We start from the raw sequence: 25,742 nt of genomic DNA, 5'->3' as shown, positions 1-25,742 counted from the left end.
AATAGATTCTGTTTCCTAGACTGGAGGAAGACAAATATAAAGGCTCAGAAATGGAAGAACTTCTAAGTCAGAGTGGGGAGGAGTTACTCTGATGCACGTTCCTTTCACTGTGAGCTGCCATAAGTGCGCCTGTGCTCTTACTGTGCATCCATAACAGCCTGGTCTTCTGTAGCCTTCTGGAAAATACATGGCTCTGAAAGGAATGGAAGTGATGATACTTTACTGAAGCTTGGAGTGGTGGCTTGTAATGGTCCCTTCTATTTTGCCCCTCCAGTCATGTAACCAGACCTGTCATAGTCTGATCAATCCTGCTCCCGCACACAGTGCCCTTGTGACAAATCTCATCCACAGAACACATTTGAAACAATCAAAACTATACATCTTGGGAGAAAAACCCTTTATCCTAGAAATGGCTAATCCTAGAACTTCAGGAAACAGTAGGAGTAATATTTTTTCACTCTTGTTTTGTAGGTTTGTAATTGGACGAGAAAAACCGGGACAAGTGAGTGAGGTTGCGCAGCTGATTAGCCAAACTCTAGAACAAGAGCGCCGCCAGAGAGAGCTGCTGGAGCAGCATTATGCACAGTATGATGCAGATGATGATGAGGTAACAGACTGTCCAGTCTTTCACTGTTTGCTGTTTTTTAATGTTCTGTTTTCTATTTCCTTATTTTTACTTGCCACTCAGAGGTCAACTTTTGGACCTTCCCATTACGTTTGCTGATGATTTTTATGGATTTTGATGATGAATTCTAAATGAAGAACAAACATATAGAAATCTTTTCATCATGGATTTAAAATGTTTGTTTTGTTCCAGAAGAGCAAATACCAAGTTGGTTGATGCTTCTGTAAGCATTCCTCTTCCTTGAAAGCCTGTGCCTTTATAATAAGGGAGTAAAGCTTGTTTGGTTGTGCACTGAAACATCCAAGTTTTGTGAAAACTGGTAAAAGTTACCTTCTAATTTTCAACAGGATTGAGGAAGTTGGGGTTTTTTTCCTAGAAGAATTTATATTCTTCTTAAGTCTTCTTATGTCTTCTTAAGAATGTTTTCTGAAATTCTAGGTAAGACCCCCTCCTTCCACACACTGTGATTTTGTTTCTATTTTAACAGATATTCCTCAGGATAGAGAGTTAGCCTGCCTTGTCTGAAGTGTATATTCATGCTTACTGTTAGTGTCAATGCAAAGATTTTGAAAGTAACAACTCTGTGCAGTAAAATTTCCATAATTTCTTTCCATTCTCATAAAATTCCTAGTATGCCTAAATACCAAGATACTTGGAAAAATTACTTTGAGAGCTTTTTCAGAGACCACCGCTGTCTGTGTTGCTCCCTAAATAAGATGCTGGGTTTTGTAACAAACTGCTTGCTTCCATATAGCTCAAGCATACTGTCATCATTTCACATCATCTTGAGTAATATGATTTGAAATGCTAGACTCCATATATTAGTGTGTTGTCATCCTGGGCCAGGTGTTTTTTGGTTTTTTTTTTTTTTTTTTTGTGTAAGGGAACAGTCGATAAGGGGAGAGAGAGAATTCATGATATGCATTTAATTCAGGTTAGTTTTTGTTTTTAGAAAAAAAAATACTCTTGACATAAAATCAGGATATACTCAGATTTTGAAACATGCTGTTAAAATAGCAATATATCAGAGCAATCAGAAGTGTCCTAACAGACTAAGTAAAAATCCTGTCTAACCCCAGTAATGCTTTCACTCACTGTAATTTCCACTGATATTAAGAATAAAAATATTTCAGTATGACTTAGAATTAATTCTGTCACAGAGACATATGTAACTCGTATAAATAAGAGCTGAACATACATGCATACATATATGTGCCTATGGGAGACCATGAAGGATAGGAAAATCCATATCCTCTCTGTTCCCTCCTCAAACTGCAGAAACATGCAAGTCTCCTAACTTATCTTTAGTCTAGAATTAAATTCAAGAGAAGTTTCTTGAAGGAATGCTCTTACAATCTCTTCAAAAACAAAATGGAGTGACTAGGGTTTGGGTAAAGGAACTTTTCACAATTCATCACAACCTGCTGTAGATGTCAGGGTTCCAAGACTTTCAGTACCATTTTATGGTGAGCATGGTCTGATTGCTTTCATACAGGCAAGAGAAGGGTGTCCCAAATGCCTGATGATCAAATCTTTCTCACTGTGTACTTGCACGTAGAGGGGTGTGTGGCTGACACTGCACCTTTTATCTGTGGGACACATTCACCTGCAAAAAATCTCAAATGTTTTTGTTTCTTACCTTCATGCACCACACAGGTGGTGTTACTCAACATGTGGCAATAAAGAAAATGTTGTTAAACCCATATTGATCAATGCTGGTAGTACTTCAGCCTTCAGTAGGCGTTGTTGCTGTGAAGGTGCTAATGGTGACACTGTCACACTGATGGCCGTGCAAGAGTTTCCCAGGGCAGTACTGAAAGAGGATAGGGATGAGTAGCTATGAGTGGGTATCAGGTACTTCTTGTGATGTGTCTTGTCCTTGCAATTTGGTGGTTACAAACTCTTAAGTCCTGTTCACTGCATAAATTTTTCACAAAAGATACTAAATTCACAGAGTGTTTTCTGTTGGTAGTGCTTTGGATCACAGAGAGAAAATAAAATTGGGCAAGTTTTCCCCAGGTTTTTTCAATAATTAAGAGAGTTAAAGGTATCTTTTCTTATTCTAGCACTACACTGAGGATGGTGACTATGACATGATTTTTGGCAATGGCCTTTGGAGTGCAGAGGAGAGTTTTGTGTTGCATATGAGGAAAGGAGGAAGAAAGTAAAAGACATCTACCAGGGGAGATCCAGATGATCTCATCAATTATCTCTTTCGGAAGGAGAAAGAATTAGGTCTGAGAACAAATGCAGTGCTTAAAACTACATTGGGATTATTGAGGGTCATACCCATTTCTTACTTGATGCCATGTATATATTTGAGGCATGGGTGGTAAACATTTTCAGAATAAATGCTGGGGTTTAGTTACTAAGGTAGGCAGTGTAGCATGTTCCTGTTCTTAATTATGAGACTTAGCAGAAATAGATTTTATTGAATACCTGCTGTAATCTGAATATTACTATTTTTTAGCCACCTGACTATGCTATCCGGGTCTACTCACATAACTTTGCACCATTCCCAGACAACTGACATGATGCAAACTGTGATCTAATGCACATCAGTTCAAAGACATTTTTGGTCACCACAAGCACTTCTGCTCCATTTACTGTCAAATATGAGCATTACTTCTTTGAGCATACCTTGCTCTGTGTGGACAAGTCTGGCTGGGTTTATTTTATGTTGCTGCCAGACACCACGACCAGTCCTGCATTCTTTGGCTCTTTTGGGCAAGAAAATCTCAGTTTGCACTGGCTGAACGAATATCTGCAAGTATAGATCACAAGTGTATCACTACTACCCTTTTGAGTCCTTTTCATCAAAGGGAGTAGTGACTCTGACTGCTTGGAGTTCAGGGGTATTTGGATTGCCCGTGTGAGGAGTTTGGCATTGAGGCAGCACAGAATTACACAAGTTGCTCAGTCTCAGAGCTGTCAAGCCATCCTGTTCATTTTCCTACACCGTTTAAAATATGGTACCATGAATCTCCAGGTACAGTGCTGCATAAACAAACAAGAAAATGATCTTGAAACTGCCAAATTCTGAGTCTCAGACACTTCACCACAAGTACAGCAATAATATTTTGAGTTTTCCAGAGCAGGAAGTCAGTGAACTTGTTTGAGTCCTGTGGTCATGGCACATGACTTGTGTTTGTTAGAGGTCATTAAACCACAGGAAGAGAATGTGTGCCAGGCATGTACAAGTTCTGGTGTTTTATCTTGCTGTGTCACCAGCTCGCTGGATTTCCTCTGTTTTGGAGCTTCTGAAAGTCTCCTTAGCCCAAGTATGTAAGGAGTATGTAAGTCTTTTAGGAGGATCCAAGTTATTTTAAAAAGCAGTATTCTGAGATGGTTTTGGTTTTTGCCAGCTAGTGGGCAGTGGACTTGAGTTGGATACTAAATTTAGAGATGCAGTGTTGGCCTACTACCTTCTCATTCCATTACCTTGCAGGAATCTTGCCTGACAGCTATTTGTTGGGCAAGATTTACACTAATACATAGTGTTTCTAAAATACATATCATTTACTGTGTAAGTAATACTGAAAACTCATCATTTACTATGTAAATGCCCTGCATCCCTGCATTTCAGAATCTGCTGTTACCATGGGCCATCACAGGGTTGCAGGATGCTTTCAGGCCCTCCTTCATTTAAGTTTTTGCATGGAAACATAAAGCCCTTGTGCAGAACTGATGAACATGAAAAGAAAATGGATATTCACAGTGGAGTTCATGCAAAGACCAGCAGGATAAGTGTGCATCAGCTCACAGTTTGTTGTTAAGCTCCTACAAACCCAGCACTTGAGCCAGTAGTATCAGCCATTTCTCAAGTGTTACGTACAATAGGCAGCTTGGGCATTTCCTAGTGAGTCTGTGCTAATCACAGTAAAGCTGGGAGAGTATGTTGCCTCTAGATAGCCTGCTGCAGAGTTTGCTCATCACCAGTTTGTCTAGCTTCCTAAAATCCCACATTCTTTTGATTTGTAGCATCCTTTCAGAAAATAAAACTCGAAGGCTTTGAAGTAGGCACTGTCTTTGTATTTCCTACTTAGTGTGCTAAGTATGACCTGAATCTGTATCCTTGGCTGAAACATTTTGAATTTCCTGTGTTAACATAGTGTTCTGTGCACATGAGTCAAATTCTGACATTTCTTGGAATTTTGATTTGAACTTGGTATTATCTTCTTCATGTTCTACAGCAAATGACAAAAGTCACATAAAGCAAATTACCTGTTCTCCAGAACACTGCATGGGGTGTTGCACAATGTGAAATGAACAATATATTTATTTCAGGATTCTCTTCAAACTGTGGCCACAGACAAGTAGTTTAATGCAAGTGATTTTTATAATTTCACTAATAGTCAAATGAATATTTTTTGCATTTTAAATTCTCATTCATTAGGACATGCTGAGAGCAAAACAACATTTAAAACCATTGAAGAAAATTTTGACACATGCAAAAAAAAAAAAAAAGTGGCAATGTACTTGAATGTCTTAACACCCAACGAGCAACGAGTACATTTTTTTAACCAAATCTTTCAGAGTACATTTTTTCCAACATCATTAATATGATGCACTCCTGTAAAAGCAGTGATTAATACTATGCCATTATGGGTTTTTTTCACTCTTTTGAAAGAATTAAATATAAGCTATCAAAGAAAAAATCAAATGAAGAGATGGGCTTGAGTTATTTTTGTAGTTCTTCAGATTGTGTTCTCTGATTGTGGGAGAATTTCAGCAGGAGCAAAAGCTGTAGCTTGATGCAGCCTTTGTTATGGTGATTTGGGGAAGGTCTGTCTGCATTATCCTGGCTGGTGCTGCAGCTCCATCTTTATGGTTGGGAGTGTTAGGCACATTTCAGAAATTTACTGCTAAGGCAGTTAAACAATGCAAGTAACACATTTTCCCTTTAGAAGTGGAAAATTGCAGCTCATGTTGGTAATTTCATGCTATTAGCTGTGATTGCATATGGCAGAATGGAATGGCTAATACCAGAGACTGTTGCTTTGGATGGGACAAGCCTAAGTCCTAGGTGCTACTGAAGTGAGAAACAGGGCTTTTACATGGATGAATTCTGCTCACGAACACAGAATGAAGGGTCTAAGATTTTCCTTCAAGAGCATGTAAGTTTTCATTGGCTGTGGAGTTAAAAATATTATTGCTGTTGCTGGATAAGGAAACAAAATGTATTGCAGGGAACCTCAGGGAGTTACAATGACAACTCTTACCTCACAGGGCTTTGTTATTTGAAATAAGAAAACTTCTTTTCTGTGCCTTGCTGCTCCTTGTAAAAGAGTGAATTTCACATTCTAGCTGACTGGCGCAGTGTGTGAACAGCTACTGTCTGGTAGTTTCATGTGCAACAAAAGTCAGCAGAGAGAATTCTTTCAGGGAAAGTATGTTTCAGGTAGTTTATGATGATGTATATTTCCTCAATGTACACATTGGTTCTTTTGAACCTGTAATTTGTTTTTCATGTGACTGTAAGATGAAATCCCTTTATTTGGGAAGACAAAAGCAAAAGTCCCATTTATTTCTATGTTCTGTAATGTGTTCTTATCATCCTGGTGTCTTGTTTACTTGAGCTGCACTTTGCTTTGACAGCTACTTTTTTCATTAATTGAAGCAAAAATGACTGTACTCATTGACACTCATATGTACAATTTCAAGCAAAATTTTCCTTTGTGTTCATTTTTAGCTGCCTGATGTTCCTCTTTGAACACTCTGGCTCCTGAGGCCAGTAGAATATTGTCTGCTCTTGAATTTTTCCCCAATAATTTACTCCTTCCTGTATTTTCATTTTTATTTTTGTATTCAGTACTTCTTCTTAGGTTAAATCTTTGGATAAATCAGTTTTAACTAAATTCATCTGTTTTATTCCTTTGCCAAAATGGGTAAATGTAATTGGGATTTTGTATTAATGTATTTCTTTAAAATGCACATGCAGCTGAGCTGGGTCTGTTTTGTTTTACATAAGCAGGGCATGAGTTTACTGGTTAATGATCCTGTTTCTGCCTCCTCTTTTCATGCTACAGAGATTTCCTTGCCACTGCTGATGGACCCACCAGGATTTTTTTAATGCAGAAATTACAGCTGTGTGTTACCTTATTTATTTTAGGGATAATGACTGCAAAATGGAAAGTACATGGACTGTTAGTATTTTGTCCCCACAAAAATGAATTTCTCTGAAATCTCAGTGTAATTTTAAGAGTGAGTCTTTCTCCTTGTTGTTGCCCTGATGGTGTGCGAAGGTGGCCTTACATGCTCCTGGAAAGGGCCAGGAGAGTTAGCAGCCAAATTTTCAGTTTGTACAGCTACTGCACATAGCCAGGGACAATAAAATAGAAACAGAAGTTACTGCAGGTGTAGTGTAACAGAAGATTTTTTTTGGTGTGCATGAGATCTAGACATACAGAATGACAATTTCAGGTGTTTTGTTTAGCTATAGTGCTTACATGCCTGAAAACTCCAGTGAGATGGACTATGTATTCTTTACTTCTCTTAAATAAGGAAAGAAGAAGCAAAACCAGCTGTTAGCTTTTTTTTATAGAAGACTATTGAGATTCTTAGCCATATATGCTTAGTAGGCATGAAGTATATAAAATAAATGGTTACTGTTTATTTCATTGGAGAATATGTTACTATTTATAGTGGCAGCAATAACTCACCGAAAAAGTGCCTCATTTTACAGTGACTAAAGAATGTGCATGTTGGTGACTTACTTTCTTTTTAGTAGCTCTTTCAACATCATAAAATTTTACTAAACTATTTTATGCTTTCTATGTGTTTTGGCTTTGTTTTTTAAAGCTTCAGTGGTTTAAGAAAAGAGGAATGCAGGTTTTTCATGATCTTTACAGGTTCCGTTTAACCCAAACCATTCTATGAGTCTATGTGCTGTCTGTGTGTCCTGTGCACCTAGAGTCAACATCTTCCATGCACTGCTTTTTAGTTTAGAGAGATTCACATAAGCCTAAACAACAGCTGAGAAACTGAATTAAGGTAGGAAGCTGAGGTTTGAACTGTTGTTCAAACATCTGAGTTCTTACCTCTTGTTTTGAAAGGTCCTTTTATCAAAAAATTACACGAATAGATAATTTTAGCACTATGGGGAATATACTTCTGACAATAGTATTATGTTTCTTCGTCTCAGGAACTGAAAGTTCGTGAAGAAAAACTTAGAATAGTTTTGTCAAAATTTTGGTGTTGTTACTGTATAAACATGAAAAAGACTGCACCGGTCCCCCCGCCCTTCCTTTTCCATGTATTTATTTAGTCCCAAGCCTTATAAATCCAGATGTGGTCCTGAGGGAAGTGTTTGCTTTATAATGTGCTTGCATATCATCTGCAAGCCAGCAGGCTGCTGGTGATCCATGCACGCTGTGCTCCAGCTTCCAGAGGGAGCCTGCAGGAGCAAGGTGGTACCATTCACCTTAGGGATGGGGAGAGATGAGCACAGACATGTGTGCAAAAGACTGAGCAGACAGCTTGGGGTTCAATAATTCAAGCTTTTTCTTTTCAGTATTGTTGTTTTGTTGTATTTTGTTTGTTTTTGAGATACTGTCTGCAGCTTATGATTTTTCAAAGTTCTGTTTTGTCAGCAAATTGTTTGCACCTCATGGTTTACCTACACAAGAAACACACACGTTTATTGTTCCCAGCTAGTTCAAATCAGCTCCTTATGCAGGGTGAAAATTGAGTAAACTGTGGCTTCAGACTCTGAACTTGTCTCTGACACTTGGTTTCTTTTTCCTACTGTTATCTTTCTGCGTGGGTGTGACTTTTCTGTCGTTAATTTGTTTATAAAGAACAAGCCATGAATTTTCAAATTCAACATGGAATATCACTTGAGAATTACTTCATCCAGATGACTTTACTAACGACTAATCAAGATCTTGTTGGTTATATTCTACTTTTTTTTCTGTTTGGAAAAGATTCCTTGTTAAATCTGAAATAAATTTGGAGAGTTCTTCCAATGGAAAAGAGGTCTCACTTGGAAAAGGATGAAACCATCAAAATACAGAGCCAGTAATGCTTGAGAACTGAGTTATTAGTGCTTAAGACACTGTTTTCTCTCTTAATGTACTGAAATACTGCTGTGGAGTTATATTTTGTCTGGTAGAATTGATCAGTAGAGGGGTTATAGCAAAAGCCAAAGATAACCTTTTTTGTATGCAGAATGCTGTGATTGCACAGTATCTTAGTTACTCTTTGAATAGTCTCTGCATAATAAGAGGATAACTGGAATTTCTTAAATGCTATAAAATTAAGACAGGGGAATATGCTACAGATGAAGAAGATGAAGACATGGGACCTGTCCTTCCAGGAGGTGACATGGCTATTGAAGTGTTCGATCTCCCTGAAAATGATGACATGTTCTCCCCCAGTGATGTGGACACCAGCAAACTTGCTCACAAATTCAAAGAAGTAAGTTATACATCAGAAAATACTCCTGAAATACATCACTGAACCAGATTTCTAGTTACCTCAGTGCTTGGGTTTTTTTCTCTTGAAAACTGGAGTGGTTTTGAGCTTTTTGTATTTGAAATTACTCAAAAATTTCTGCTCAAAAGAAGTAGAACTGGCCTTTGGAGATATTTTGGCATCAGCTTTCAGGTGACTGTTATATTGATGAAGGCAATTTATAAATTAACTTTTCAATACAGGAGTTACTCTGCCTCAGCACTTTGTTTGACCACATAGACAAAGTGCAAGTTCATTCATCTCTAGCAGGGTGCTGGGGTTTGGAGTTGGTTTTTTTTGGCTTGGTTTGCTTTGTTTTGCTTTGGTTTTTTAAGATTCCAATAAAAGGTGATTGGGAAAACCAAACAACAAATGTTAAATTTCAGTGAAGAGAGATATGTGAAACTCATCCTATGGCATTCCACAGTAACTCATCAGTGTACAGCCATGTCATGTGTTTGGCCATGTGTTTAGAAAGATGCTCTGTTGGGGAAGCAGCCATACTTTAAGATGGTATTTTACCAAAGTTTTACCAAAACCATGCCAAGTTTATGGTTAGGTAGTGTAGCATCCACTTGTACTAACTGTGGTGTTCATTGTGGTCACTGAATTAATTTCACATACCAAATTATGGAGGGACATTTCTTCTGTATTTTAGGCTGTGTGCTTTTGATGTGGCTTCTTTTTAAGCTTTCCTGAATTCTCATGCAAATAAAGATATGAAACAATGGATGTACCTAAGCTTGCAGTAATAAGCTAAGTGATGGCAGTAAAGAACTTTTTTTTCCTTTAAATATGGGAAAATGGAAGGGTTGAAAGTAGCCAGAACCTCTCCGAAATAGGAGATATAAGCAGCAGAACCTGGACCCAGATAGGAGTTTTAAAATACCATGACTCCTTTTTTATCCTTCTCCACATCCTCTTGCCTTTACTCAAACCAGGTATTTCATCTTATATAAATATATTGTTACTACCCTCTAGTGAGAGTCGTGTGTGCAAAGCAATTACTCAATGAGCAACCAGTCTTTCCCTTTTCTGCTGATAGCCCTTGCAGCCTTTGGGTGCCTCCTGTTATTCATTATTGGTTAAAAAACTGAAAGTTTTTTACATTGCTTAAATTATTATTTTCTCACTCCATATTTCAAGAGTTTCATGCTGTCACGTGAATTAGCAGAACATTTAACTTCATTTTCTAATACTTTGCATCATACATAGAATACAGTCTCAAAGTGGTGGGAGTATGCTGCCATTCTCCATGTGCCAGTGAGTTTTCCAAGGCTGTGCAAAACACAGATGCAGTGATGGGCAAGAAACTCACCTTTGAATAAACCACCTTTAAATCTGTGCTAGAATGCAGTTTCCATAAACTCAGGCTATTGCCGTACTTGAGCTCGTCCAGCCTGATTTGAAGGTATTTGCAAACCTGTCCTCTGTAATGGCCTTAAAACGCTGTTTTAGAGCCCATATGAAGGTACTTTGGGATCCTTGAGTGTAAGTGTAGATGAGAGCCTGAGAAGAAAACATGAAGTGCTCCTGCCCAAGAGTGGGCTCTTTCAGCAGCCCACGCAGTTAGTGCTGTTCTGAGCACACCACTCTTGTTTCGTGGATTGTCTTTGAGAGTACACAGCTGCGTTCTGTTGGCTGATGCTGAGTGAGTACATGTATTTTTCTTGGTATTCGCCCTGAATTCTTTCAACACTGGAGGACTTGTTCATGATCACACTGCACAAGCCCACACAGTGTTTTCTGGAATTGTATTTAAAGAATAACTGTTCTTTCTTGTTCTTACTCCAGAGATTAATGAAAGTATTAAGCAAATGGGTAGGACATAATCTTTAAGCATAATAGTTTGACCTAATTAGTTGAATTCAGTCTTTGCAACAAAAATCATGTTCCCATACTCTGAGAGCACTCTTATTTAAAATGCCGTACTTTTGGAATGAAAGTCAGAAGAGAGATGGGCATTCCTGGGTATGCCCTCTGTACTTTTGAAAGTCTTGTTTTCTTGGCTGTAAAGCAGAAAAATAAAACTGATTTTTTAAACTGCTTTGAGAGAAATAGCTAGAAACTTTATTTTAGTTGTGATGATTGAAGAGAGACAAGAGCTGTGGGGAGGAGGGACATATTTATGTAAGAATTCATTATTTCATATTTTAATGAAATATATGAAGAAGGGATGATCATTATATGCAAAAATATATAATGATTGCAAAAAATTGTCATGGTGATTATTAGATTCTATTGCATACTTTCCTTCCCAGTGTATTCCTGGTATTTTAACATTTGCTAGACTTTCATCCCATTCTACCTTTTGCAGACTTGATGAATTCAATCCATTTTCTCTCTAAAAGTTACCTTTTATAACAAGTTTTATTGTTTTGTAGAAAATTAATCAGCTTTTCAAGACATACTTGAGTAGGAAATGTGCCAAATTACTCAAAATGTCTTTGTTAAAGTAAAGCCTTCACAATTTTATATTGATATAAAAGCCAAAAAAAAAATACAAAATTGTATCTGCCAAGAATTTGTCTGGCATTAAATAGGACATGGAATAAAGATTTCTGGTCCCCTGTCAGTAAACTTGCGTAAAAAATTTTAGCTGTGGAGTCCAGATTTTCTTGCCAAATAGTTGACCCTGGCTGTTGTTTAGTCTAACCTATAAATGTGTTAGCATTTCTCATCTATTCTACAAGAATAATTAGTTCTTTTTTTTAAAGAAAGTACATATCCAGCTACACATTTTTCTGTTAAGCAGTAAAGTGTCTTCTTTCTTCTGCCTCAGTGGGATCTGCTGTACCATGTACTGATTCAATGATCTGACTGGGTACTCAGTATTCATTTTTTTAACTTAATAACAGAGAGCACAAAAATAACTGTTAAAAACCATCTGTACCTGAGCAGATTGTCGTTTATGCAACAATTTGGAGTTTATTTGTATGTAATAATAAGTTCTTTAAGTGCTCCGTATGGATTTATGGGGTTTCAGAAGAGATGGGAGTGGAGTGTCAGCAGGTAGCCTAAGGCTTTGAGTCTTGGCTTTTTCACATCATTATTAAGTCTGAAAAGGGGAAAATCTACTCATCCATTATTCCCCTGATTTTATCTCATCCCAGAACAGTGTAGCAGAACTAAGCAAAGGTTGGGTGTTTTATAAACACCATGAAGTTTTGAGATAGTTCTTTAATAAGTTTTCACTATTAACAGGAGTGCAGTGGGGGGAAAAAACAGTGCTCAGTCTCTAAAAATTGTAGATCAGAGGCTGGAATGACTGAGCTCAAAAATTGCAAGTAATCTCTTGCAAATGCTAATTAAAGTATCTCCTTTTTTTCCTCTAATATATATATAAAAAGGTGTATGTCCTTCTCAGCTTCCTGACCCACTAGTGCAGTAGCTTCACTGGCAACTTTCTGCCATTACACCAGCTTCAGGGCTGCCAAGTGCCCTGTTCCCAGCTGCACTGGCACCTCTCCATCCTGGAGCAGGAGCCCCATGATCCATGGCTTACCTGTGTCTCTGCAAGCTCCTGTAGTCAGTTCATTTCAATTGAAATGAAATCTTCCATCTGCTCTCACTGAGCACAGGAAGAGTGGTAACACTTTTCAGTGTAAAGTCAAAAAGTGAGCGTAAGTAACAGATGATTGTGGGGACTAGAAGTTCTTACAGTCTCCTCTGGAAACAGTGACCAACAAATGAGTGTTGGAAAGAAGATTCCTAAACAGTGAATCGGTGTCTCCTTATTCTGTCCAGCATAAATTGAGGAATTCTCCACCTTAAAGGACTAGGTTTATTCAGTAGATTAATTGAGGCTGATTTGCAAACCAAACTGTATCTGAGAGAGTGCATTTCCCATGCCACAAGAAGGGGCATTCAAGAGAGTTCATGAAAAGGGAATTTCTAAGTTGGCTTAGAATTTTTTAGAAATACTTGTACTGGTCAGCTCAGTGATAGCTCCTGTTACTTTGAAAATTATTCCTCTCTTCTGGAAGAACCTCTCCTTTGATTAATTTGCACATTTTCTTACTAGCAGCTGGTTCTTCAAGAATGTAGCCATTGCTTCACCAGAGATGTTAGTTTCTGGTTCAGTACAACAACCTCATATACTCTATTAGCTCACATAAACTATTCCCAAAAGCTCGTGTTTTCTTGTAAGAGAAGTAACCTGCATGTAAAACATGTAGCTATTCCTTCTGTTCATAAATATTGGACGATGCCTTATCTCCAGTGCAGTGCTGGCTCAGGCTGTAATTCACTTTTTGACCTTGCCCTCAGCTCCATACCTGGCATACCCGAGTCACTGATTCAGTGTGAGGTTTTGGGGCCTGTCAGTTTGTCCATACTGCCTGCTTTAAATAGGACAGCAGCAGGGATTGGGGTGCAGGCCAGTATTGAGTACATGTGGGTGATAATTTCCATTTGGATTAGGGTTATGCTGTTGGAGCTGTGGTTCAGTTTGTACTTCAGAGCGTTCCTGCAGCGTGTGAATAGCAGACTTTTGTGGTAAAACTGAAGGTGTTTCACGACACTGCCTGATACACTCAGAGTAGCAGGCTGTAGCAGGCTGTTCACTCCACAGGAACAGACCAATGTAGGTTAGTACGGAAGAAATCCCACAGCAGGTGTGCAGGTGGGTGCCAGGTCCTCCACACCAACCCTTTCCCTGTACAGATCCCCTGTTGTTGTGGCTGCTTGGTGATGTAACTACAACCTTTAGCACACTGCCTGGGCTGTTAATCTGCTTGCATTCGCTTTGTTGCTTGAATGCTGTTGCTGTTATTTACAGTTTCCCTGTGCAACTGCCCTCAGCTGAGATTAGCTGGCTTGTGCAGAGTAACTCCAGCTATTGGTGAAAGATAGCATCAGTTTACCTCTCTTCTTGCATGAAATAAATGTGTGGAATCTTCCCTCAAGGTTTTCCGGACTTCTTGACTTGTTAAATCACTTATTTCCATATTTGCTTATTTGTAATGTGCCTGCTTTAATCAGTGCAGTGGGACTTTCAGCACTGGGATGTATTTCACTTTCACATCAGAGGAGAGCAAAGCCCAGCAGGATAAGATCTAATTTTTTTAAACGTAAGACATTTGGTTTTGCTAAACAGATTGGATGTTCTGATTTGAAATTATGAGTGGTTAGACGGCATCCTATCTTTAATTAGGTTGCACAGACTGAGTCATTTTGCAAGCTAGACATTTTAATTTACAATCTACTGCACTGCAGCACTCTTCGGGCCTTCTGCTGTGTAATAAGGTATTCAACTTGCAGCACAGGCTTTCAAAATACTGGAGAACTCTCTGTGACTTCACTTGTTTATTTTTTGTTTTCAATTCTAGTTGCAAATCAAACATGCAGTTACAGAAGCTGAAATTCAGAAGCTGAAGACAAAGGTAAGAATCACTATATGGTTAATACGTAATGTTTTTTTCTTCATGCAAAATCAGATCTGAAGATGTATCTTTGTGTGGGTGGAGAAGTCACCATCCGTATTAAAGGCTGATTAAGAAGCGCAGTGGCTCAGCTAAATCTTGTCTTGGTGTATATTCTTTATTCCAAGTTTCGAGTAAAAATCTTAAGTGCTGCTATTAAAAGAAAGCGCCAACTTTTGTAGCTTCAATTAAACATATGTTTTAAGGGGTATCATAAGAACTAAATGGCAGATTGCTAGTTTTAAAATTCTGATGGATTTTTTCAGGTTTTAAAATTATATTTGGATTGAATATTCAATTTGAAGTTAGTAGGTTTTTATTTACAAGTGATGTTAAAGTATCGCTGCACTACTTTCCAATATTTTTAAAAAACCTGATTTGTTTAAAGGTGTTTAATAGAAATTATTTTTATATACAGAAAAAGGTGTTGTTTTATATCTCTTTAGAAGATATTCTAGGAAGGAAAAATAGGATCAATTTAAAAGAAAACATCTCACAATCAGTTGTTAGCTAATAAATTAAATTTACTGTAGCAATAAAAAAGTTTAAAAGAAAACATCTCACAATCAGTTGTTAGCTAATAAATTAAATTTACTATAGCAATAAAAAAGAATTGGTTTTTTTTTTTTTACTATGGTAACCTTTATGGGAGCCTATCTCATTATTTGGTTGTAATTGGGTTTTTTTTTTTAACTATGGTAACGTTTATGGGAACCTATCTCATTATTTGGTTGTTCAGGAATACTAGGTTTTATAATGACATCCTTCTCTTTGAGTATATTGTAAAGGAAATAAAAATAAGAAAAAGAGAAAATTGCACTTCAGGAAAAGATTTTAGATTATTATTTGTTTCCAGCAGCATTTGCACTCACTATTATTTTGTATTTTGCATAGTGTTTATCAAATCTGCATAAGTTACTGTTAAAAAAAATTCATAGTACAACTGTTTTCTGTAAGGACAATTTCTGTTGTCCTGTTTCAGTCCAGAAAGTCAAAAGTACTTTCTTCCTCTGCTTTCCAGTTCCAGTCTAGCAATTGGAGCCATACAGTTGATGTCTTGGGTTTGTGCCAAGGCCTTTGACTTGATGGCATCAATGTGTAGGTGTAAACATTCCTCTGTGCAAATCCATTTGCAAAATTAGGGTTAATGTGCCTTTTAGTGTTGGACCTTTTTACCTCATATTTTCAACAGAGCTGAAGAAAGTGTGACTAATTTAGGTATATTACTAGTAAAACTGCAAACAAGTTAATTTTTTTTGGTGTGTATCATCCATAATGCTGGCAGAAGTGCTTAGAGCAAATTAAGAACTCTTGATAAATAAATAGGGATGTTCAGGCATTTTTGTTTACTAAATTATAGGAGCTAAATCCCACAAGATACTGTATAACCCTACCCTAATCCAGCATCAAACACTGAAACCTGCAGGTAGCTTCACTTAGCAAATGAGAACAGTAAAACAAAACAAAACAAAAAATCTGGAAATCAAATTCCTCCTTCCCAGAGTAAGAAATGTCATCATTTTCTGAAAGTGTGTAAATGCTTTATAGCACCTGAGTCACGTGCACAAAGCAAAATGCATCCCATGTGCTGGCTGATGAACCCTGCAGTTTGTCTGGGTACTCCACTATTGACATTTTTAAATGTCAGCCAGTCAAATAGGTTAGTATAACCCAGAGAAGCATAGAGGCTGCACTGGAACACTGAGCAAAATCTTGCTTGGTTTTATGAGAAAGAATAATACATGTATCAGCCTGTTTTCTTTGTTCTGGAACACTCTTCCCACTCCTAGCATATTGCTGTCGTAGTTACTGATTTACTGATCCTCTCTATTTGTGTTGTTTGAATTAATCCTGAACTATTAGGCTGCACTTTGCAGCTTTTTATGGACTGCTTCTCTACTCCTTTGTTCAGCTGCAGGCTGCTGAGAATGAGAAGGTGAGGTGGGAATTGGAGAAGACCCAACTCCAGCAGAACATTGAGGAGAATAAGGAAAGGATGATGAAATTAGAGAGTTATTGGATTGAGGCACAAACCCTGTGTCACACAGTGAATGAGCACCTCAAGGAGACGCAAAGCCAGTATCAGGCTCTGGAGAAGAAATATAACAAGGCAAAGAAATTAATCAAGGATTTTCAGCAAAAGTAAGCAGCTACACCAGGCTCAGCAAATGACTTAGTGGCCAGTTAGAAAACATGTATGTGATATATTTTTAAATATGAAACCCATTGTTAAACACCTGTAAGGTAAACACTATTTTCCACTTTTTTTATTTATGAAAAGCATGGACTCCTTCTGTTGTGGAAAAATGCTAGTATTCAAGCTGTAGTCATACGGTACCTAAATAAAGACCTAGTCTGTAATATTCCAGGTTGCTGTGTTTCAGAATTAGGAGATAGCTCAGTGTAATTGCAAACAACTAAGAGTAATCACATTAAAGCATTTAATTAGCAAAGTTTGCAGCAATTTATATGGGTATTGTATCCACATCTGGATTCATTCCTGCTGTGTACTAATGTAACATCAAAAAGAATATTGTTTTGTTACATTTTACATTTTATTTTTCTTCTTCTTGTAGATGCCAAGAATGTTTGAGCTGAGTTGAGCTAACTGATGATTTCACGGCCCCCTCTGTTTCATGTGGTCCCCTCTCCCTGGTGGCTAGCAAGAATAAAAACATCTTACATTTCTATAACAGCTTCCATTCCCCAAATGACTTTTTTTTGCAGCAGCAGCTTTTTTCATTTTCTGCTGAAATACACTTATTTAAAGAGAAAAACTCAGACACACAACAATGTCAAGTGATAACTGGGATTGCAGAAATGAATATCCTATCCCATTAAAAAGGGGGTTTGATTATCAAAATATCATTACTATTTTGGAATTCCATGACTCTTCCAAAACTAGTTTGTATCCTGTGTGCTTTCTATCACAAATTTCTTTGATATTCAAAATAAAAAGAGATAGGGCAAGTCACTAGAATGAGTTTGGATAGCTTTCCATTGACATTCTGCTTTATATTAGTAAAAGATCTAGTCAGTTGTTTTTAAATACTTCAGACTCCTTAAATACTTCAGACTCCTTAACTGACATAATGTATTTCCTACAGAAAATTCAATTTGTACCTGCAACCTTACAGGTTGTCTGTTCTGTGAAGCAGCACAGTCATACTCTAGCAAAATAGAGACTTTGCTCTATGTCCTACAACATAGAACAGCATAAACTAAGTGATGTTGGTTTTGCTGTAAACACAGATTAGGAAAATAAACCTGTTTAACTGTTTTGATTATTAGCAAGAACTGAGATTTTTTTTTTTTCCAGATAAGTTGCTCTTGCCATTTTTATATTATTGCCTAGCATATTCACTTAGACTAATTGCTTGGGTTTGCTAATCAGGGTTTTGTCCTGATTGCAAGTTTCATAGTTCTTACTGAGTAAGTGATAAATTATTTGGTAAGGACAGATTTTTCCGATGAGTAGCAAAACATTTTTATTTTTTCACTCTGATTGCTTTGATGACAGCAAATACATCTTTTTTTTTTCCCCTAAGAGAACTTGACTTCATCAAACGCCAGGAAGCTGAACGAAAGAAAATAGAAGATTTGGAGAAAGCACACCTTGTAGAGGTTCAAGGCTTACAGGCTCGTGTGAGTGGTATTTACTCTTATATATGAAGAATGAGACAATTCTGTGTGATATTCTGGAAAAACAGCATCTCTAATGGGGAGGGTACATTGGGGTGAATATTGTGGGTAATACTGTGTTCTATTTCTTTCAGATACAAGACTTGGAAGCAGAAGTTTTCAGGCTAATGAAGCAAAATGGAAGCCAGGTTAACAATAACAACAACATTTTTGAAAGGCAGACATCTTTTGGAGAAGTTTCTAGAGGAGATCCAGTGGAAAATCTAGATACTAAGCAAGTGACCTGCCTGGATGGCTTAAGTCAAGGTTTGTTTGAACCAAAGCATAACTCCTATGAATCATAGAATCATAGAATCATGGTTTGGGTTGGAAGTACCTTCAAGATCATGTAGTTCCAGCCCCCCTGCCATGGACAGGGTCACCTTTCACTAGACCAAGTTGCTTAAAGCTGCCTCCAACGTGATCTTGAACACTTCCATGGATGGGGCAGCCACAGCTTCTCTGGACAACCTGTTCCAGTGTCTCACCTCCCTCGCAGTAAAGAACTCCTTCCACATATCTAACCTGAATGTCCCTTCTTTCAGTGTGGACCATTACTGCTTGTCACTACAGTCCTGACAAAGAGTCCCTCTCTGGCTTCCCTGTATGCCCCTTCAGATGCTGGAAGGTTGCTATGAGGTCTCTGCACAACCTTCTCTTTTCCAGGCTGAACAGCCCCAACTTTCTCAGCCTGTCTCCATGGGGAGGTGCTCCAGTCCCCTTGTCAACATCATGGTCTTCTCTGGACTTGGTCCAACAGTTCCATGTCCTTCTTAGGCTGGGAGTTCCAGAGCTGAATGCAGCATTCAAGGTGGGGTCTCATGAGAGCAGAGAGGCAGAATCACCTCCTTTGAGGTGGCATCCTCCTTTTCATGCAGCCCAGGATGCCTAGAAACTGTAATATTATTTATTTCTCTGTTGAAAAATAAAAAAAAAGCAATACATTATGAAATAAATTAATTTCTAGCAAGCAGAGGTGTTTTATTAAAATTGATATTTTACCAGTCATTTCATGTGTGGACCCCAACAATACTGCCTTACAAACAAATCAGTATGACTTACATTTTTAACAAGTTACACGTGTAACAAAGATCTAGTCCTGCTGAAATGGTATTAGATGATATGCAGACCTTGTCCAGTTGGTTTGTTCACAGATCTGTTTTTTTTCTGTCAAGTGTTAATCTTAATGAAATCTCTGAAGTTCTAAAAAGCACCCAGGATGACAAGAAGTTCTGTATTTCTGCCATAGAGACTCAGTAAGTGTTATAAAACATTTAATACTTAGCAGTGCTGTTAACACAAATCCTTTCAGTAGTTTGTTTCAAGAGAAGAAATTATGTTTTCTTCACTTGACTCAGAAAAATCGTGCTTACATGTACTTTTGTAACAATGTCAACACACATCTATGGCTCAAAAGCTAAAATTTCCAGGAATTTCTACATGTAAAAAAAAAAAAAAAAAAAAAGATAAATTTTATAATTAATTCTAAAAGTTGGAAGTTCTTAATATAGTATTAAAAATCTACATGTCAGTGCTTCAAAATTCTGGTGTTTATTAGATATCCATGCATTTGCATAAAAATTTTCAAACAGCTGCCTTTTTTCACTTTTCACTTTGAAAGTGTTTTCCTGGAGAAATGTTGCCAGTGTTAATTATTTCTGAGTGTTAGACTAGATGACCTCTGAATTTAAACACCCAAGTTTAACCACATGAATACAAACACAGATTATTTGCTAGGAAAAATTGGTAATCGGCAATGATTTTTTGAAAGCAGAAGCTGCATATTTAGACCTTAGATTCGGTTGTGCACACTGCCTTTGTGATATTCACACAGGTGCTCCAGTCTCTTTTCTGGCTCATGTTTGGCCAGTATAACACATGCTTCTTGATCAAGCCTCTGCATTGGGTTCCTGGGTAGGACTGCATGTAGACAGCCACATCCCAGAATTTTCTCCAGAGGTCTGCAGGTCTGTTTTCCATAAAAAAATTAGGGTATGTAAAAATACAATATTTTAATTAGATTTGTATCAAGGATGTTTTTGTGTCAGTGTGATCTGAGGTGTTTATTACATTCTTGCATGGTTGGGGACTTGGGAAGGAGCAGTGGATGCAGCCCGATGGTTGCAGACATTTGAGTGTAACTGTTCCTGACGCTCCAGTGCTCTGGTTCAGCATCCTGCCAAGACTGCACAACTTCTCAGGCTGTAACATAACCTCACACTGAGCTTAAGGGGCTGCCAGTAACATTAGTGGAAGTCAAAAAGAGAAAATCAAAACTAGCATGGCCCACATAATTCTTCCTTTGCTTTGCCATGGAACACTAGACTTTGGAGTGCATTTCCTTTACAAAAATATGGTTTATTCTGAGAGCCCAGCAGTGCATTGTAGCCTTCTGGTTAAGTGATCGTGAGCTGTGTCTGCAGTAGACAATCAGGCTCTTTACTGGCAGGAGCCAGTGGTTTGAAATCTAAACAGCTCAGTGCCGAGGCCAGCTTTGACAGTCTCAGACTTTGACATCTCTGTGCAAGTTCCTGTTCAGCCACTTTGTGTTTCTGCTTTCTGGGTGTCTTTGGATACCCAGGGATGCGTCAGTTCACAGAAGGAGATTTTAAATTCTGTTAGCCTATCTAATGGAAAAACAGTGTGAGTACAGGCGAGCTCTTTCCTGCTTCCCAGTGGTACTGAAATAGTTCAGATGGAAGAACGTTGGAGTCAAGTGGTTGAACGTCTGGTGAAAGAAAGTCTCATTACATTGACTCTGAGAGTGAAATAAGAACTATTATGGCTTTTATGTGAGAGATTTTCCAGACACCCCAGTGGGTTGGGAGATTACTGCAGCATCATGTGAGGTTGTGGGTTTGTGCTGGGACCTGTGAGGGCCGGCCACTCTCTGCAGAAGAGGGAGCTGGGACTGGGGGTGGCAGCGCATGTGCCTGGGGCAGAGACCATCTGACAGCAGCCCAGTTCCACTGCAGCAAAGCAGGGCAAGGTGGGGTGGAGGAAGCTCTAGGCCCAGATGGTCTTCTGCTTTAAGAAGGCCTACATGCCCACTCCTATGTTTATAGTTTCCATAATTTCAGCAGGGAAACAAAGGGATGTACAAGTCTGTACACCTGAAAGAAAAAATACAAGCAGTTCAAGCTATGACCATGTGTAGTTTTTCTGTGGAGTCCTTAGGGCAGAAGCATCATTGCAAGTCAGACAATGCTAATTATTCTGGAGTATCATGTGAAGTAAAATCTAACTCTTATACATAGAAGAAGAGCAAAAATATCTGTAAGACCAGATTTTAATTTATTAGTGTATTCTGAATGCAGTATACAGACAAGTAAATGAATCTAATGGATTATGGTTTGGTTTTTACTGTGAGAGTTGAAAATAAATTGTTAAACCGTAAGAATCTATTCTTTTTCTAGTACAAAATACAAAAGCACCTTTTAAAATATTTTTAGTCTTAGTCACTGCAGCTTTGAAAAATGTTAAATTTGTTGCAATACTCAGATTTCATTTGAGTGCATGGTTGACAGCTAAGACAAGTGCAGCTATATTAGTTTTAGCTGTAGAGGCAAGTCATATATGAAGTGTTCATATATTCTGCTCACGAGACATTCAGGAATCAGGTGTCTTTGAAGCCAGGCAAGTAAGATGGTCATTGTTCATTTTTTATGTTAAATACTTCAGTTTTCATGTAACACACAATGATGTTTATGCCCTGGTGGAGAGCTCTCTGAGGCCAAGCACATACAGCTCCCTCTGAGAGAGTCTAAGTGGATCTACTTTCAGGGCTGGTACAGCTGGGTTTGTGTGCTCATCTGTGTAACAGTGGGAATACTTCATTGAATTCTTAAATATCTGCAGTTGGTTCTTTGCTATGCCCTTAATGAATCTATGCAGGTAAACTTGTTTATGCAAATAACTTTTTCTGGGGGTACTGTAGACTGTAGACACAAGTAAAATGTGTCTTTTCTAACCTAAATTATTCTATGATTCTATGCAAAGTGCATGCGCTTGCAGTTGTTTGTACAATTCCTTTTGTTAGGAAAAAGTAATGAAAGATACTTCTGTTAGACAGTTTCAAATCTTGATTCCATACAGATTTCAATGAAGCAGTTCCAGAAACAGAGAGGCTGGACTCCAAGGCACTGAAGACTCGAGCTCAGCTCTCGGTGAAGAACAAGCGGCAGAGGCCGTCCAGAACGCGGCTCTATGACAGCATCAGTTCAACTGATGGGGAGGACAGCCTGGAGCGAAAGGTGAGAAGGGCTCTACCCTCTCTTTCCAGCTTCCTGTGGAGTGCTAGATTGCCCCTGTAAGTCATTTCATCCTCTGTCTTTATCCTTTCGTTGTAGCACAGGCAGTATTTATTCCTCTGTGGCTGGTCTGCTGTGAATGTACTTGAGTGATGTGCAAGTCCAGTCTCCTTTTCAGTCGGCACACCTGTTTTTTGGTTCTGTTGTGTTTTAACTGGAATCCTGGTCTTTTTGATTTACATGTGCTTTATAATGCAGAGTGGGTCTTTTCATTTATGCAGGAGGTGAAAGGAGCTTGAATTGTGCGTTTTTTCTATTTGTTAATTTGTTACTACAATTGATACAATATTTGCTCATTGTTTTGTCCTATTCTGACTTCATCTGAAAGCACATACCAATAAACAACACTGTGTTGTACCAATAAACAACATCAAAGGGTAATGCCTTGAACTGCTACAGCATTTCGTACAAATAGAAAGCTAAATAATGAATAAAACAATTGCATGTTCAAAGTAAATCTTGCTCTGTTTGCTTACTAAGTGGTATAACCTGCTTTATAATCTCTTATACCAACAGCCATCACACAGTTACAGTAGTCCCATGCACATTTCAAAATCACCACTGCCTTTATGCATGAGAGCATCCTCACCAGCATCAGATTCTGGTGCTTCCTCCCTCTCCCCCGTGGCTAGCAGTGCAGCAATCTCACTTGACAACCTATCTGAAAACCAAGAAGAAGAACAGCACCACAAAGGAGGTGTCCTTTCCCCATATGCTCGGGGAGACACTCCACTTTCCTCTCCTTCAAAATCTGGGCACAGCTCTGAAGCATCTCCTTTGCATCACCCAGCTGGCAGGAATATTTTACAGGATAAAGGTATTACTGTTTCTTTTACAATAAATTGACGCATCATTTTGCTCACTTAACAGCTGTCTACTTTATTACCTTTTGTTGTGCAGTGGTACCTTAGCAACTAGAGGGTCATCATCTTGTAATTTATTTTGCCTGCCTGGAAGTCAAAAACTTTAAAATGGTATGAGAAAAGGACAAAGTTTAAAATGGGATAGGGAACTGCTTACTTTCTTTTTTTCAGGCTTTCTTGGAACTCATTGAAAAAAAAAAAAAAACAGGAAAATTGCCCTTAAGAAAACGTTGTATTGTGGTTTTTTTAAAAAAAAACACAGGGAAATTGCCGTTAAGGAAACGTTGTATTGTGGTTTTTTTTAAAAAAAAACATTATTTGACCTTGGGTCACCTCCATATTAGAAACATGCTTAACACAGTGTACTTTCTCAAATAATGTGATTTTGGCACTGCTAGATGGTTTTTTTGGAGGGTGTGGAAAGGAGTGTAAAGCAAGAACAGCAGATTGTAGCTTTTAATTGCTGAGAGGAAGCAAAGTCTAGGTTTAATGACAGGTTAGTGGAGATTTTTCATTTACAGAAAAAATAATTTCTGGGTGAGATTGGCCTCATTGTTGCTAATTTGATTCAGACTCTTGAAAGGCTAGATAGATAAAACAGGACACAATCATATGTAGCTCAGGTGTATGTCTCAGATGCCAGTTGATTATAAGAATTAACAATATGATATGTTGCAAAACACTGAGCTGTCCTTTTCAGATGCATTTCAAAGTCAGAATTAACATTTGACACCACTTCAGCATTCTTAGCAATGCACCTTGCATTCTGAAACTATCACATAAGTTAAAATACATAATAAAAAATTGTTCATAAGTGAGGTCTGCAGGACTAGGTCTAGAGAGGTTTATAACAGATTTTGGCTTGCTTGAATTGACTGAAAAGAGCAATTTTTTGAAGATTTATGTTTGTGTGTCTGACTTGCTACTGATTTAAACCCTGTTTCTTTTTCATCTTTATGTAGGACTTTCACACAGGTTTATGAAAGACAGCATTATGAAACTTTACTGAATTTAGGAGAGGTTAATATATTGCAAACATTTTTACATGAGTTCTGAAATTTCCAGTTGTAACTAGGTTAAATTGTTAAGGATTCCAAGTTAAATTCAATATTTGAGTTTTGCAAGTAAAAATAAGGGTGTGAACATAAGATTGTGACTTTAGAAACTCAGCTTGAATGTGTGATTGGTTTGTCAGGAACGTTCTAAATCCTTCACTTTCAGCTGATGTATGAAAAATACCTTGATAAAAAATTAGTGGAAACTAACCTTGTAGTGCAAGGAATAGGGCATTGCATTCCACCCACTCTGTCACACTTTCCATTTTAGGTTTGAAAACAATCTCTGTCTAAATATTGCTGTCATGCTTTCCTCATTGTGACTGTTAAGTAAACAACCAATGCTTTTGGGTGTGCCCAGGTTCTGCTGAGTAATACATTAGAATTAACCAAAGAAATATAATTTCAAGTAGAAAAAATCATATTTACTAAGTCCTATTAAAAAACGAAACAAGTTATTTGGCAACAAGTGTTGCAGCAATGCTATTTTAAATGATTGTTAATTTGGCTGTTAAACTCACATCTCAGAAAATAAAAAAAGACATTGCATTTGTTTGATGTGTTCAGGTGGGGTTTTTTAGAGATGAAAAGAGAGCACCTCTGTGGACACACACATGGCCATGGGTTAGTCTTTCAATACCAGAAGTGAGCATTAGCAAGCTCACATTTGTGTTTTCTTCTTTTTCTTACAAGATCCTGCTCTTGTGGGAATGGCAGAAGTGGCATGAGATTAGTTTCATTGCAAAATGATGAGCTTAGAACCACAGCTTTTTCATGTATATGTGATGAGTTTATTTTCTTCAGTTCTGCCTGGTTTGTGCAACAGCATCATCCTTTGATCAGGAGGCAGCGGGGTGACGGCGGTGGGCAGTGCTCGCTGACGCGAGGCTGCTGCAGGTGCTGTGTGCCCGTGGGCAGGGGACTGAGCTCTGGTGTCTTCTACATCCATCAGCCACACATTACTGCAGCTTTCAGCTGGAGGTGATGGAATAAACAGCTTCTGTGTGATTTATTCTGAGAAACCAGCTTTCCCTTACCTTCTCTGAAGAACTTCATGGAGCCGGGGAAGACGCACCTGACCAGGGTGGCCAAAGTCCCGTCCTGCCCGGGCAGGGCGCCTGTGCCACTGGTGCCTGGTGCCTGCCATGTGCAAGCATTGAGTAATTCCTGCATGCAGGACCCTGTAGGTTCAGATCCACACTGCCACTGCAGCTGGTTTTGGGACCTAGCCTATCCGTGCTCCACTATGTCCCATAGCCAGCAAAAATATTTTCCTCAGCAAGTCATCATTATTTAAAGGGCCCTGGCTGGCCCCAGCTGTGTGGGAGGGG

The 25,742-nt window shown here is 38.3% G+C and overlaps 1 protein-coding gene across 5 annotated transcripts in view; it reads left to right on the top strand.

Annotated features, from left to right (window-relative positions):
• PPP1R9A (protein phosphatase 1 regulatory subunit 9A) overlaps positions 1-25,742 on the top strand; it is a 129,908-nt gene that overhangs the window by 86,400 nt on the left and 17,766 nt on the right. For 3 of the 5 annotated variants that reach the window (XM_041408931.1, XM_041408932.1, XM_041408930.1), the window contains exons 6-13: positions 472-607; positions 8,888-9,043; positions 14,410-14,463; positions 16,415-16,644; positions 18,051-18,147; positions 18,279-18,450; positions 22,279-22,436; positions 23,010-23,310. In XM_041408931.1, coding sequence (XP_041264865.1) covers positions 472-607; positions 8,888-9,043; positions 14,410-14,463; positions 16,415-16,644; positions 18,051-18,147; positions 18,279-18,450; positions 22,279-22,436; positions 23,010-23,310 — 1,304 coding nt within the window. The remainder of the gene's footprint in view (positions 1-471; positions 608-8,887; positions 9,044-14,409; positions 14,464-16,414; positions 16,645-18,050; positions 18,148-18,278; positions 18,451-22,278; positions 22,437-23,009; positions 23,311-25,742) is intronic. The other 2 variants (XM_041408934.1, XM_041408933.1) reach the window with 1 other exon arrangement.

The sequence above is a fragment of the Onychostruthus taczanowskii genome, unplaced genomic scaffold (assembly GCF_017590055.1).
Source record: "Onychostruthus taczanowskii isolate IOZ18803 unplaced genomic scaffold, ASM1759005v1 scaffold3, whole genome shotgun sequence".
NCBI lineage: Eukaryota > Metazoa > Chordata > Aves > Passeriformes > Passeridae > Onychostruthus > Onychostruthus taczanowskii.
Note: the sequence above shows the minus strand (reverse complement) of the source record. Positions and strands in the feature narration are given on the sequence as shown.